Here is a 15,372-nt window from a genome sequence, read left to right as displayed (position 1 = left end):
TCCCGTGTTTTGGCAGACGACAGCTACACTCTATGCAGCCCGATCATCTTCGCCCTCATGGTATTCCGAGTTGAACTGCATCCAATATGACGTTGGACGTAATCCAGTGTACGCTGGTACGCTAGCCACACAACTTCAGATCATTGTTAATGCTCACCGGTAGGATAGACACTTAGACCAGCATCGTTGCACACCGTCTATGTAGTTCATGCTCATGACAATAGGAGTACGGGGATCCCTCATGTACCCATCTCGAAGCTGAAGCCTCGTTTGTGATGTAGTCATTGTATCGATCTAGAATGTTTCACCGCCCTAGGCCCCACAATTAAAGGGCTATCTCAATCGCTTAGTCGAGAGCTTGTACACCACGTATTGCCCATGGGCGGTGCGGGATTGCGGCCTCCGTGCTGTTCAGCACTTTTGCTCCCTGCGGACCATGGCAACTTGCTATGAAAACGACGTTGACTTTTCTGTGGCGTCCCGCCCTGGTGTCGACGCGTTGGATGAACGCTTGAAAATGCAAACACCGAGGAGCATGGTGATTGGTGTGCCCTAGCGAGGAGAGCCCTAGGTGTGACACTGACTCATGGGATGCGTCTAACCAAGTACCTTAGCGATGCGCAATCAACACGCGTACACCACCCCCTCCGCTCTATCATCGTGTTTGTCAATTCACAATGCTTCCATCGATCCAGCACGCGTTCCTGAGGTGGGACCACAGGCTTTTTTCAGCTCCCAAGCGAAATATGTATGCAAGCTATGCAATCTCAGTACACGATATACCGCCTTCTAATCTGTATGCAGATTACGGTCCTACGTACTCTCGTCCGAGAAAATCCTCGCCCTGTGGTCTCCTACGACCGCCCAGTGGTTGCCCGAACTAGTTAATACGCAGAGGATAGAGAGCTCTCGGCGGGGCGCTCATGTCGAGTTGTACAGCCGTAGGCGGATGGTAGGTAGCTTATCCTCTGCCTGGTACCTTTCTTACGCTGACTGATGAAAAACAGACAATTATAAAAAGACGTAGAAGGAAATTAGAGCTGGGGTACGTGACGTTTCACGTTGGCTCGGCCGACCAAACAGGGTTATGCTGAAATAATCAATATCGCAACTGCCCAGTATTCTGCGGTTCACACCACCGCGATTTTTTCGCTGCGCTATGAGGCGCTCATTCGAATCTTGTCTCTGCATGCAGGGACGGAGATGCGTTGAATCCATTTGGACATGCGCAAAGATACAGACAAGGCGATTGAGGAAGCAGTAACTTTCCAGTTAACGTGACTTTCAAGCCTGCAATATCCCACAGTGTGTTTCTTGTGTACAGTTGTCGTCCGTGCCGCGGGTTGTGGCGCATCGAGTCCACGCTGCATCTGTTTTGTCTCCGCTGTGGCCTGACGAGCGACGCACGAAGCGGACGATCGGCACCGTTGTTCTGTTGCGCGTTTAGACAGCACCCTCTACGCCCCGTTTCCAGCGTCTCTGTGTAAGTCTTTGCCTTGTTGCTGTCGCCGCCGTGCGAGCTGTATAGCTTCCTCTTCAGGCGGTCGCCGTTCCACTGCGAGGGGAGCTGAGCCTGGGTGGCTCCCGTCCCGGCACAAGATGCTGTTTTTTCGACCTGCCTGAACCTCCTCGGCTGTTTCCGCGGAAAAAACGAAATGTCGGTTGCCAACGTGAGCCGGACACGGAGCACATCCAAGGCGAAGGAGAAACCGAACCGCGGATGTTTGTCTCCGGCGTCGGCGAGCCTGGTGGCGGCGTCCGTGCCCCAGCCGTCGGAATTTCCGTCTTGCCCTTTAACTCCTCTTTTTTCCTCAATTACCCTCCAAGATGGCGGCGCTGAGGACGCTGGCTTCGGCGCGCCTCCTGCGGGCGGGGCGGCGAGTGTCTCCGCCCGGAGCCCCTCCTGCGCAACTCCTTCAGGACTGGCGTCTGCGGTCACCGACGGCCTTCTGTTCCTGGGCACAGGCGTTTCGTGTGCGCTTCCTCAACTCGGGCATGTTCTGCCCATGGCAGAGCCATCTCATCCTTTCCACCCCTTTCTGCATTTGCCGATAGATCGGCTTCCTTCGAGCGACGTCCTTCACCGGCTGGCTGCCACGCACGCGGAGAAGGAGTGCCGGCGACAAGAATCCTCAGGAGACTCGGCTCGCGAAGCTTGTTCATCGCGCAGCGCGAAGGAAGCGGAAAATCCAAATGCGAGTTGTGGAGCGCAGGCGACCTGCGGCCCCCCGTCGTCCTTCCCGGGCACACAGGGCCATTGCGAAATAGGCGCCTCGCAGAAGGAAGATTCAGGCGCCGCGGTGGCGTGTGTGTCGTGTTTTATGAGCTGGAGGGATGCGAGAGATGCGAATCACCGGAACAACGTTTCAGCGGCTCTTCGAATCGGCGGGAAAACGATTCTCATCGACTGCGGCAAGACTTTTCGGGAGGCGGCGCTCGCATACTTCCCCCCCAACCAGGTAAGGTGCCGAGCCACGACCTACTCGCCGCTTGTTTGTTCCTCCATCGGCAGGAAGTGGACGGGCGTTGGCTGTGTTTGAACTGCTCGAGGCGGCGCAGAAACCGCGCCAAGCGTGTGCGCTAGCCTTCTTGAGTGCTGCGACCATTTTTCCTTTTTGCGCCGACGTGCGGTCACCCCTTTGCCTCTTTTCCTCATGCGCTTGCTCGCCGCTAGTAGACTGCAGTCCTTGAATAACGGCTCACACAAAGAGACCGGGATCCACGCATCGGGCATGCTTGCGGATGCCCAGCTAGGTACACCCGAGATGCACAGTTTCTCAGTGATGCACGCCAAGACGCCTAAACCTGCATTTGGCGCTCTCCACACAGATATCGCCCCTTTCGGGCTTGCGTTGGTGCGTTTAGATTTCCACGCTGGACGCCGTCCTCTTGACGCACGACCACCAGGACGCGGTAGGTGGCATCGACGACTTGCGAGATCTTCAGCACTTCACGCGTCCTGCCCTGGTGAATCCCGGCTCCCTGATGCCAGACGCACATGCTGTTGCTCAGCGGGAGCCCCGTGGCTCGCCATCTTCTGTTTGCGAGACCGATGGCGCGACGGGCTCGTCTGGGTCCATGACGCCGCAGGCTGCGCCGACGGAGTGCATTCTCGAAGCTGGCGAGAGCGCCAGGAAAGACGGGCACATGCGCAAGGCCCTCGGCTACCGCCCCGAAGGGCTGCTCGAGTGCTTCCTCGGGACGCGGACTCTGCGGTCGCTCTGCAGCAAGTTCAGGTACATCGTCGAGACGTCTTGGCAGATGCAGCGGTGGCTCATGGAGCAGCCTGCGGCGGTGCCGGAAGGAAACACGGTCGCGTCGGGCCGGAAGCGAAGGAAAACCGACGGCAAGAAGGACTCTGCAGCCCTCCTGATTGTCAACAACGACGAGACGAACGTGCACGAAGAGGTCGTCGCGGACTCGCTCATGTCGCTCGACTGCGCCTCGGCTCCCGTTCTCGAACGGAAAGTCGCCTGTCTCGCTTTTCATCTCCTCAACGACGTCGCACCTAGTGATGCGTCTCTCTCGAACTGCGCGAAGAGTCCTCGTCGACCGGCGACAGAGAACGAGGAAGGAGCTCCTCAAGCGGCTCAAGGCGGTCCCACGGACTTCTCCGGTGCCGCCCCCGCTGCTGAGAAGAGGAATGGAGGAAGCCGAGAAGCGACAGCGGCCTCGGGGGCTCCTCTGCCCTCGGGGGACAAACACATCGCAGCGTCGTCGAGCGCCAGCGAAAAATCGAAAAAACGGGCCCCTGACGATCTGGAGGCGATGTGGGAGCGACTCCCTAAGCCTGTCGCTGACGATGCGGGCTTCTCTACTATCCGGATATCTGGTAGGCTGAGAGACAGCAGCGTCGACAGATAATGTTGCTTCATCAGCGACAGCTGTGCCGTCCATGAGGAGTGACAGGAGAAAGATGTGGCGCGTCTGCGGAGTCGCCGCACGTGCGTATCCTCTTATGTTCACAGGGCACCGGTGCAGCGGAGCGCTTTGCAGGTGGCAGGATGAACACAGAGGCCATCCGCCGCATTCACGCACACACACACACATACACACACACCGGGTCTCTCTTTTGCGACGTACTCTCAAGCCCTGCTAAGATGTTTTGCTGCGTGCAGAATAACAGTCCGTCCCTGAGTCTCTTCTTCTTCTGCAGGCGTCCCTGTCGCGATCTATTCTTTTCCAGTTTACCACGGCGGCCCATACGTCTCTTTGGGCTTCCTGGTTGACGGCCGAGAAAAACTCGTCTACATTTCGGATGTGACCTCTTTCCCGGCGCCCGTCCTGCACCGACTGCGCCATATGGAGGGCTTGGATGTAAGTTGCGGCACAACTCCGGCTTCCGTGCAGTCTCTTTCCGGCGCCAACGTATTCGCCGTTTCGGTTCGCCGCGTCAACGGCGCCGGTTGTCCGTAGAGGATGTCACACGGGGCCGTGCAGACTCTTCAGTGGCGGCGAGACAGGTTTATGCTTTACGAAAACGGCGCGTTGATCTGTGCGTGCTGTGGGATCGCCCCCGATGCCTTTGGATGTGTCTGGGTCTGCGTCTATTCACGGGTTTATGTGTCTTTCGAAACGGGTGGCAGACCCCTCGGCCGACTCACGTATTTCTGTGTGCGTTTTTTATATCTGTGTAAAGCGTGCCCGGGGACTGCGACAGTTCAGGGGAACCTCTCTGAGTCTTTGTGGTGTGCGGGCTCGTCCTGTCAGACTCTGGTCGTTGACGCAATCGGCGAGAAGCTTCACAACGCGCACTTCTCGGTCCAGGAGGCGCTAGCCTTGGCCGTTAATCTGCAGCCCAGGAACGTCTTTTTCGTAGGCATGTCCTGTTCGCTGGAGCACGGGAAGACCAACAAGCGCCTCGCCATCTGGCTGCGCCGCCACCGGGAGCTCTTCCAGCAGAAGTATGGCAGGGAGTCGCGACTCGAGAAGGTCGTCCTCGCTGTCGACGGCCTCTTCGTGCCCATGGCGTTTTGAGGAACGTGACAAAGGGAACACCGATAATCTTGAATGACATCGTGCACTATGCAACAGAGTGCTGATAAGAAAGAGAACAGGTTTCCTCTCCTCTTCCAAGCTCGGACTCGACACGCAAGTACCGATTGCGTACGTTTGCTGCGGGTTCCGCAGTTCTGTGCACTCACTGTGCGCACTTCTCAAGAATGTGTGTCTACGCCTTGCGGGCGAGGGGAGGGGGAAGGGATTGCAGGGGGTGTGGTGTTTGGCTGTCTGTTGTCAGCCACGTGGGTGGCGCACGAATTGTACAAGCCTGTGAGGGTGCTTTGTTCTATCCACCGTTTCAAGCTCCAGAACCAACGTGGTCACTGCTCAGGAGAAAATTATTCCTGGTAGTACGCCGTTCATCACGGCAGCGTTTTTGTGCAGCAGCGCACTCTGTGTCGGTCCTCCCAGCAGAGAGGATCGCGTCTCGCCTTTCTGCAAGCGCGTCTTGACATGCCTGCTGGTCGTGTCCCTTCTCACGTCAGCAAACCCCCGGCGCCGCTCTCTCTGCGCCGGCCGTTTGCTCGATCTGCCTCTCTCTTCCAAAGATGGTATCACCGCATACCGCGCCGAGCGGCTGCCACGCAGGCAGACGAGCTGGTGAAAGCGCGCCCACGAGAAACGCTACAGCGAAGGCAGCGTCGCCAGCGTAGAACAGCAAACCAGGGGGAACAGGAGACCAATGGCGTGCGAGTCTACAGGACGAAATCTCTAAACTGCCTAAACCTGCAGCTTCTCTGACTGCCACTTGGCCTCTGTGTCTTGTTCGAAGGTCGAATGAGACCGTTAAATGCGATGCAAAACCATCAGTTGCCACACAGGTCTAGCCTCTGATTAGACGATGCAGTTGTAGGATGACCGTTAGAAATACGGAGACGCAGAACAGTACCAGAGAGAGACCTGTACCAGACAAATAGTCTATTGAGGTCATACAACTACGACACAGGGCGCGCACACACAAATGGAAACCTGATTCCCACCCTCAAGTATAACAGTTCCTCCATCAAACGAGCCTCCAGGTTACTCGCCGCAAGCTTTCAGGTAGCTTCCGTGGTTGTCAAGACAAGAAAATATCCTCGACGGAGACCTCGGGGGCCTCCTTCGTACCCTCCTACAATCCTGTATCCTGCTGCAGTCGTCCCATCCAATCCTATCGCTGGATCTACCCCCCCACAGATCCTGGGTTGCCTAATAAGGCCCCGGTTGTCGCACGTTCTCCGCTCTCTTCCGCTCTCGCGAGGCAGCTTTACGCGTGCCTAAAAAAACCCCTTCTTCTTGCCTTTTTTGAAATGTGGAGGTTTTCCGGAACCCTTCCCGTCCCTCCTCCCTCCCGTCTGCTGGACAGTGAGTCCTGCAGCGGTCAGACCGTGGCTGAGGAACGCCGCAGGAAGCCAACTGAGTTTTTGCTTCTCGGTTCCAGAGTCTTCCGTGCCGCTCTCCGCACCTGCAGCAAAGGACACTTCCTTTCTTCCTTTCTTGCTCTTCTCAGCATGTCTGACCTGCCCCCCCTTCTCCCCCGATGCAGGAATCGGAGCACTTTCAGCAGGTGCCGCCCCGTGCTTGTCGACCTGTGCGATGCCAGAGGACGGCGTCTGATCAGGCCGCTGAGATTTCTTGTCCTTCATGAATTTTGAGCGCCGCAAGGCTGCGTCAGGTGCGAGGAGCGGCAGCTCGGGCGTGCCTACGGTGCATGCGGCCTGTGCGAGGGAAGCCGCACCGGCCGCGCGCAAGGCTGCGCCTCCACCGCGTACGCCGCTTGCCTTTGCGTCTTCTGCATTTCTCTGTGGAATGGCGGCTGGCCTGCCCGCCCCAGACTCTCGGAGCTTTTCCCCCTGCTCGCTTGGTTTCTGTTTCCCACATTTCCCGCGCTTGCGGCCTTTTCGTTTCCACTTCGTTTGCTGAGACACAATGACAACGTCCCCCCCGGTGTCGAATTCGTTTCCTTCTGGCGCGTCTCCGTCGTTGGCGTGCGTCCCTTCCGCTTCGCGGTCGGACTCAGAGCGGCCTGCCTCTTGGTCGCGCTCGGCAAGAACGCTCAAGAGTGCGGCTGGAGGAGGTGGAACGGGGACCGCACACAGCAAAGGGAAGAAGGAGGAAGAACTCGAAGCGGATGACGCATCGTCAGGCGCCACGGCGCATGCGCCCGCTGGTCCCTGCTCTTCGTGGCAGGCGGCAGGAAGTGCGGCCGCGTTCGCTTCTCCGTCCGCCCCTCCGTCAGCGTCCGAGAACGACGAAGCCGGGAGACACAGACACGAAAAAGGGTCGCCAAGGACCTCGTGACTCACAAGCAAGTGATGCCGCTCCACCAACTTCATCTGCTCGTACACACGATGAACGACCTCATCGGTCGAAGCTTGCTTGCCTGAAGACTTCTGCACACGAAAGCGACAAAGCAGCACGAACACAGAGGAACGCGCGTTACACACACTCACCACCAAGCTCGGCTCGTCCAATTGAGCACCCCGATGGATTGATCAGCTACTTCAGAAAAGCACAGGAATACTGGTCAGCCAAGCTGTGGCGCGTTTGAGCAACGGCCTGTACGCCAGCGCGCGGAGTCATACACATATGCATTCCTCCTCAAGCATTTACGAGTGTGCATGCGAAACCCCGGACACGCAGGCACCCCCCGCACTTACAGACATAAACACACATACGATGAGGTTGAGAATACATATTACACGCGCATACGGACATAAGATCAAATGCGGCCGTGTAAAACGCCACGGGCTAATGCTGGCGTCATCAGATCGTGACCTACCGCATCTCCGCGCAGCCTACAGTTGGCAGGCGCAGAAGCGAAGTTAGCAGAGCGTTGTCGGCCGAAAAAGTCTGCAGCGGTGAGAAACAAAAGAAGAACCGAGTGCGCACATCGTCACTTTGCGTCGAGGTATGCTCGCGCCTAATGCCCGCTTGACCGATCTCGGGCACGCAGCTGAAACACAGGCGCTGACCCCCGTCGATCACGCCCCTCCCTTCACCGTATTTGGCTACGACGGACTGCAATGCACCCAGCTAGCTCGCCACCGCTTCCACACATTTCTCAAGATGTCCCCGTAAGCGCGGCACAGCTGCGCAAACACTAAACGCCATTCACAGGGGCAGTTTCGATTAGCTGAATAGGGTAAGACGCCGTGTCGCACCTGGATAAGCGGCTGCATCCACTGAAGCCAGAGGGACGACTTTGACCGTCACGCGCGGGAGCTCGACTCGTCTTCGTTTGTTTCCGAGGGAGGAATGGACGGTGACCAGCGATTCTCCATCTGCGCCTGCTGCAACAATCAGCCCGCAGCTCTGCGCCTTTCGTCCCCGCGGGCGCGCAACCGGCTTCGCATCGCCGTCCCCGGTCGCTGTTTCGCCTTCGCCCGTGGGCGCCAGCATGCCAGAGCCTTCGCGACTCTTCGCGCTGAGCGAGGCACTCTCGCACGCTCCCGCGGAAACGTCTCCAACTTCATCTGCGGAAAACTCCTTCTTGCGGCATGGCGAAGAAGAGCCAGAGGCCTTCTGCGCAGCGTCCAGACGCACCTTGCGCGCCGCCTGCTCAAGCAGAGTTGCTTGTGGAAGAAGCGCTTCGTCGTCGTCACTGCTAGAGCAGCTCGGGGAGTCGTCCTCGTCCGGCCTGCTCTTCCTCTTTCTGCTTTTCTTCTCCTCTTGACTCGCCGACCTCTCGATCGCTGCCAGTACGGGCTCGGGGCTGCCGGGCGCACTGGGCGTCGGAGGCAACGACGGAGACAGACCGACGGCGTTCGCTGCACGCTGAGCCGCAGCCGCGTCAAGCAAGCTCTTCTGCGAAGACGAGAAACACATTCACACACACGCACACAACCCAAGACGCATGCGTTATTGCCACGGAAGAGGGCGCGCCGAGGGTCGCGTCACGGGACGCGGCCAATCGACAACACACAGCGAGAAGCCCAGCAGGGCGCCCCGACACACAGACGCCCAGAGCAGACCCCAGAACACTCGACGTGTTCACGGGTCCCACAGGAACCTTCGCCCGCACGCATGCCGAATGTGCAGCGCATACGCTGCTGACCATTCAGACCTCCGAACGCGAGCCGCATCTCGGTGCGTTCTTCTTCAAGGCGCCAGGAGAGCGGAGAGAGAGGAGACAAGGCAGGTACCTGGACAAGCTGAATCAGTTCTCGCGTGTGGTGGCGGAGGGTTGGCGGCGCCGGTCGAATGGCCGCGTTGAACTCCATCGTGGACGTCGGGCGCTGCAGGCCCACAGCAGAGCGCAAGCGTACAAGTGTGGATGACCGGTGGAGCTTGGGCTCCGTGCGCAGGACCGAGTGAACGTGCTGCTCGCCTGACTTCGCCGCGGCCTGCACTTGAGGACACCCACAAAGAAAGACTCGACAACCAAGAGCCTGCGCAAGAAAGGCTCTCCTTCCCGGTCTGAGCGGAGCCTGCGCGCTGGGCTCGCCAGACGCACGCGAAGGAGGAGGCTACAGGCGAAGGCATCGGCACGTCCGCATGTACCTTTTGCGCGAGAAGAAGCAGGTGGGCGGGCGTGGCGAGGGAGACGGGACTGCGGTCTTGACGCCGCGCCAAGTTGTCCCGCCATTTGAGAAGCTCGATCTGCATCGCAACACAGGACACAACAACGCACGCAATTCAGTCACATGCGAGTTCCCCTCAGCTGGATGTATACAAGCGCACTTTTACGCAGCTGCCTGTCTGTCGAAGACCGCCGCCAGCAAGGCAGACGCATAAGGAGCTCGCAGAAGCTCATGGTGAGCCTGAGAACCTGCCTAGGAGCATACATCCGCTGCCGACGAATGCTACCTGTAGACGCACTGCACAGGCCGAGCCTGTAGATGGCCAGACCGCGTTCCCTGCCTCCACCCTCGCTACATGACTCCACTGGAAAGATCCTCCGCCACGCGTCGTTTTCGTCCTTTCGCCTTACAAAAACAACGTAGGAGAGAGGCGACAAGCCAGCGCGATTTCGCTTGAGCAGCAGCTCCGCCTCGGTCGGGGCGTCGAACGGGCCCTGCACGTGGGTCTTCAGGCAGATGTCGCGACTCCGCTCCATGGTAACCTGCATTGCCTGTGCGCCTGCCTGCGAGGGAAAAGAGGAGGCACGGCCAACCAAGCCAAGAGAGACAGAGATGAATGAGTCGCCCAAATATCAGATGAGAATGGAGCGACGGCTACCGAGAGCAGATGAGCAACCCCAAAGTGGCCAGAGGAGACCGGACAAGATGAACAGAGGCCGTACCGAGCACGCGTTACGGGTAGACCTGAACACATGGACACGAATAGCGGAAGGCTGGCGGGGTAGGCCGCATCGGCTCCACGCGTCCTCCAGACGCATACTAGCACCGCGCCTTCTCACGTAACATAGGCAAATACCTATACGTATGTATTTGCGTGCATGCATAACCAAGCCGTCTGTCTTACCTCAGTGACTTGAAGGCCCTCCTCTAGTCCGCTGACCGCTGGGCCTTCAACGGCTCCTCCCCTGAGCAAACGACAGAGAGCAGACGGAGAAGGGAGTTCACTTTTGCCTGTCAGCAGCAGCGCCGCATGCGCACGTAGCTGAACAGTTGTGCTTACGGCGAGAGCCATGCCACTGCGTAGTTTCACCTACACAACTATGTATTTGTATATACATGTATACAACTATGAATAAATTTATCATAACTAAGCAGGCGAAGAGCCTACGCATGCGCTTCGAAGCAGACACTCAGTCCTCCCTCCGCGCGACGGCTTACATGTCGGGCCTTGACAGCAGCTGGTTTTTCATCACGTCGAAGATGTAGGGCAGGTAGTGGGTGTCGCTTCGGGCGTAGAGCTCCAACTCTGGAGTCAACGGGCTGCGACACAAGACGCCAGACGCAGGCGGGAACGACTCGGCCCCTCGCTGGGATCGCGGCGCCCCAACGGCACCTTTTGACTATCCGCAACTCGCCTTGCGCAGAACGAGTTTCGAACAAAGCAACGGGATGCCGTGAGAGCGCTTTGCTCAAGGTCACCTGCGACTTCTCTCTCTACGGGCGAGCAAGGCCCGAATACGGCGGCCGAGGAAAATCGACAGAAGCGGCAAAGCCTGTAATAAACCATCCGCGCTTACCGCCGACGCCAGTCGGCTAGCTGGTACTGCTTGTTGGCCTCGACGTCGCAGTAGGTGTGCAGGAGATTCGCCAGCGAGGCACCACCCGGAAGCGCAAGGGCGCGCGCCGCCACGCACGTGTCGAACATGTTCACGACGTACACGCTGAAGTCTCTCTGAAGGAGCGCAGTAGCACGCGACAGCCAGGAGCGCGGTTCCCTCTCACGCGCTCCGAAGCTACAGAAAGCGGGCGCGAACACGCAGACAGACCTACCACAGGTTGGCTGCGGAGCACGGAGCTGCCGGAGCCTGCACAGCATGCTGCTGAACACTCTCGTGATACGCGATACACGCAGAGGCGACCGCAACAGTGAGAACAGATCCACGGATAGGCGGAGAGCTCGAGCCGCCGTCTGTCTCATTCTGCTTCAGCAGCAGATGCAGACGCGAGCTCACCTGCAGCCAAATGATGTCGCTCTCGGAACCGTGGAAAATTTTCAGGATTCGCGGATTGGCAGTGACGGCGTTGAGGACGTGGAGTTGCTCGAAGAGCGGGAAGGGATCTATCAGATAGTCTTTTTCGCGCGTGCTCAACTGTATCAGACATGTGAAGCCTCGGTAGGAGTGGAAGGAGTGGTGCTCCAGATCGATGGCGACCAGTGGGTGAACTCCTGCAAACAGAGCGGCAGCCTACACAAATGCACTTTTGTGCAAGCAGGTACTTCTACTGTACAATCATACTTGGAAATGAATGAAATTCCACCAATAGGATATCATTCCCAGTTCTGCTCAGCACTACAATTGACGACAAATGAAATTATTTTTGATATGAGACTTCTATTTTGAAAAATGGGAAGAAAATAAAAAGAATAAACAGCTGTGGCTTAGCGACAAAATACATATAGAAATATATAAGTTCAACCATTTGTGGGTGGGTACACAACTATAACTGCGCGTATGTGGTGCTCATGCCGCCCTCGCCGCTGCGTTCCGTGGCAAGCGCACGACGAACCAACCAGCTTGGCGTAACCTTTGTCCATTGCAATGATGCTCGCAGGCACAACTGCCGATGTGGAGGGACAGACGCCTCTGTTCACCACAGTAACGCTGATCATGTGCCCTGTCCTCGAGAGTCTCAAACTGGAACACCCCGGCGCGCAGGGCATGGTCTGGAATCTGTGAATCCCGTTTCTTCATGCAGTCGACCGTGGAGCCTTACCACTCGAGAGTTCGTCCACAATGGCCTGCAGCTCCTCCTTAGTGGAGATGCGCACGAGCGGAGTGTCCTTCAGCGGCTTCCACCGACGAGGTTTGCAAATTTCAAACAAATCAGAGCCTGGAGAAGGATCGCACACCCGCATATGATGCCGCACACCCCGTCATGTGTACCTACACAGTCGTCGTTCCGGTACACGCAAAGGGGCGACTCTGCCGCGGAAAATGTCGTGATCTCTGATTCAAGAGACGCGCGTCTTCCAAACCCGCAAGGTGGTGCGAACCCCGTCCCGGTTCCGAAGTTCCTTCTCGCAGCTATATCTGCAAGCACACACTGCGTTGGGCGCCTCTACTTACCGCCGAAAATGCCGTCAACGGCCTGCCCGTCCTCGCCTTTCCATTGGAGTTCCGACAGTTCAGCCTCGTAGACGTGCGGAAGGGGCTCTGTCTCCTCGCCCTCCACAGACCGCTTCGGCGAGGCCCCCTGACCTGGGGACTCGGGTGAGCCCGTGGACTCGGCGGACGCGCCTCCGGAACCGGCGGTCGGCAGAACGCCGCGTCCGTGAAGGTGAAGAGACAGCGACGGCGGAAGCACAACTGTCGACGCCGCGCTCTTCCCTTTTGCCTTGGTCTCTGCCTTTCCAGCGCTGGCGGCCGCTGCGTCGCGGCTGCCGTTATGCGGTCGCTCTGCGGCGTTCGCCGAGTTGGGCGAGTCGGCTGAAGCCTGCGACGGTTTGTTCTGCGTCTGTGGCGCATCGTCGAATCCGTCGTCCTCGCCATCCAGCAGTTTCCGCAAGCGCCGCATGCGCTTCAGCCGCACTGCCTGCGCACGGACAATGGCGGGATGAAGCGGCTCTCTGGCGTGCGGCTTGTGAGGCAACCGCGGCACGAAACGCGGCGCGAAGTTGTCGATGAGGTGGAGCCACTGCCTCTGGGGTCGGTTCCGGACTGCGCTCGCAAGCTCCGCCAGGACCCCTGGCCTCGCCCCGCAAGCTGCCAGGCTGGCGCCAGCCCGAGGTGACGCGCGCGCCGCTGCAGACGAGGAGGACGAGGAAGCCAAAGACAGCGCAGTAATGTGGCCTTCAGGGAAAAGAGAGTTCGAGGCTCTGCCATCTGACGCGCCGGCGTCTCCGCCAGAAACACCGTTGTTCTTGAGTTTGTTCGGCGGAGGCAGAGGTGCGTTGGGGTGGCGTTCGTGGAACGCAATGGCTTTGTCAACATCGTCCAGGAGGTCGTCGAGGAAATCCTGAAACGCTGGAAAGAGATTCCTGCGCTCCTGGGCTCGCTCGACGTTCGCTGCTCCCGCGTCCCCCGCGGCATCCCTACCGACGCCTGAGAGATTGCGATGGACATAGATGTTCGCTCGGCTGGCGTCAGCGAACCCCGACCCAGGCAGCCCGAGACTCGTCGCCAGCGAAAGAACTTCTAGAGTCTCCGCGGCCGCCTGGTGCGTCTCCTTCGCCGCCTCCGCGTTGCTCGTCCGAATCGAGTATTCGTCACCTGCGGGAATGGCTTGCGCGCTGCGTACGAGGCCAGTGATGCTGGCAAGCAGACCGTGGAGGGCGTTCGCCTGTCGCTGCTCGCTGTGTCCCTCGGTATTCCTGCCTTTCGCATCGGCTGGCGGGTGAGCCCCTGACGAAGCTCTTTCCGCCACAAGGCGGTCGAGCGCAGGAACTGAAAAGTTCATTGTGGCGAACGGAATACGAAAAAAGCCAACACAGATAGTGCCTCAGCCGCGAGGCACAACAAAGACGAGCTGACAAAATATAGAAAACTATATATATGTGTATTTGCAGTCAGAAGAACCAAAAGACAAGTGAAGAACGCATAGCAAACAGTGTTTAGCAGTCCATCGGGGTTCGAAAACACACTGAAGAAAGACGGTTGCTGCTCTAGCTGATGCAAATCGGTAACGCCAGCATGAGGTCTGCCCGTCGACATCGATCGATATCGACAGACAGACCTCGGGCCTAAGGCGGCTCTTCTCCCGATTCCCTCGTCCTTCCTCGACTCCAAGAAGGTAAAGCCTTGCTTGATCGGCGCTTCCTTCTCCTCTTCTACGTCGCGCTCTTTCCTTTCCACCGTTTTTCCTCTCTCGTCCGTCGATGACAGACAACAGCAAAGCCGTTCTGAAGGTCCACGGAGCATCGATGGCGTGCGAGTCGGGACAAACTTCTACGAGTGTGGACCCAGCTGCACGTTTAAGTTTGTAGCTCAGTGAAAAAGTGCCAAATTAGTGGTGAGCGCGGAATGCTTTTCAAGGAATCAGAATACAAGAGGGCGACCAGTGTCCATCTCCGAGGGAGCCCCCGTGACATAGGACGCATGCGGCTGCTTTGGGGAAAACCGAAAGCAGAGCCACAGGGGACTCTAGAACCCGCAGACTGAAAAAAGGTACACAAACGTGTTCCTAGTTAGAGGGACGTGTGGGGTAGAAAAAGAATGGATTTTTCCTTCATTTCGTCTCAGTTGGATCTGAGAGCATGCATGCAGACGCATGCTTTTCGCGGCACTACAGAGCGGGACAGGAGCAAGACTCGCCGCTACGGCGGCGATGATTCTTCCCTCATTCAACAGACTCACCACTTCGTCACCCCTGTATTCTTCTGCAGGCTTGGATAGCTTTTTGGATGAACATGAAGAGGCCTCTTATGTGAAGGCGTAGCATCGATATGCGTCCGTCAACCTCCAGCGGACGCCGACGTTGTGCATGTCTCGCAATCGTTCCCGCCCGCCAGACGGCGCTGAGAGTTACTTCCCGAATGTGTCCGAGAGCCTATGTGCCTTTGATGCATAAGACTTTAGACACGCACACCTTGACGTGTTTTCACGGCTGAACACCACATGCGGCGCAGATGAGCGGTAAATATGGACAGAACAACTGGCTGGCTGTGACCTCGTACGCTCGCAGAGACCCATAGAGGACCGACCTGTGGAGGCGGGCGCTGCGCACGGGAAGCATCTACTTCGCACCGAGTCCAATATGAGAAGTGACAGGAACTGCCGGAACAGTGCAGAGGTCACGACCTTTAGCAGGCACCAAAAAACAGAAGCGGGCCGCGTTTCCGTACAACTATATCAGAGTGTTTGATGCATTG

The 15,372-nt window shown here is 58.0% G+C and overlaps 2 protein-coding genes across 2 annotated transcripts; one reads left to right on the top strand and one right to left on the bottom strand.

The window, feature by feature from the left end:
• Positions 1-1,655: 1,655 nt before the first annotated feature.
• On the top strand, positions 1,656-4,977 carry BESB_006100 (uncharacterized protein; the record flags this gene model as incomplete). The annotated part of the gene is made up of 4 exons (XM_029359365.1): positions 1,656-2,459; positions 2,866-3,832; positions 4,157-4,317; positions 4,711-4,977. 4 exons carry the CDS (start codon positions 1,656-1,658, stop codon positions 4,975-4,977), a joined length of 2,199 nt encoding a protein of 732 aa, XP_029222278.1.
• A 1,280-nt stretch (positions 4,978-6,257) lies between these two features.
• BESB_006090 (3'-5' exonuclease domain-containing protein) lies at positions 6,258-13,961 on the bottom strand (the record flags this gene model as incomplete). The annotated part of the gene is made up of 12 exons (XM_029359364.1): positions 6,258-7,373; positions 7,763-7,833; positions 8,145-8,787; positions 9,126-9,218; positions 9,484-9,582; positions 9,914-10,066; positions 10,408-10,468; positions 10,722-10,823; positions 11,081-11,235; positions 11,516-11,730; positions 12,279-12,395; positions 12,632-13,961. 12 exons carry the CDS (start codon positions 13,959-13,961, stop codon positions 6,258-6,260), a joined length of 4,155 nt encoding a protein of 1,384 aa, XP_029222277.1.
• Between the last annotated feature and the right edge of the window lie 1,411 nt (positions 13,962-15,372).

Source organism: Besnoitia besnoiti, chromosome I (genome assembly GCF_002563875.1).
Source record: "Besnoitia besnoiti strain Bb-Ger1 chromosome I, whole genome shotgun sequence".
NCBI lineage: Eukaryota > Apicomplexa > Conoidasida > Eucoccidiorida > Sarcocystidae > Besnoitia > Besnoitia besnoiti.
Note: the sequence above shows the minus strand (reverse complement) of the source record. Positions and strands in the feature narration are given on the sequence as shown.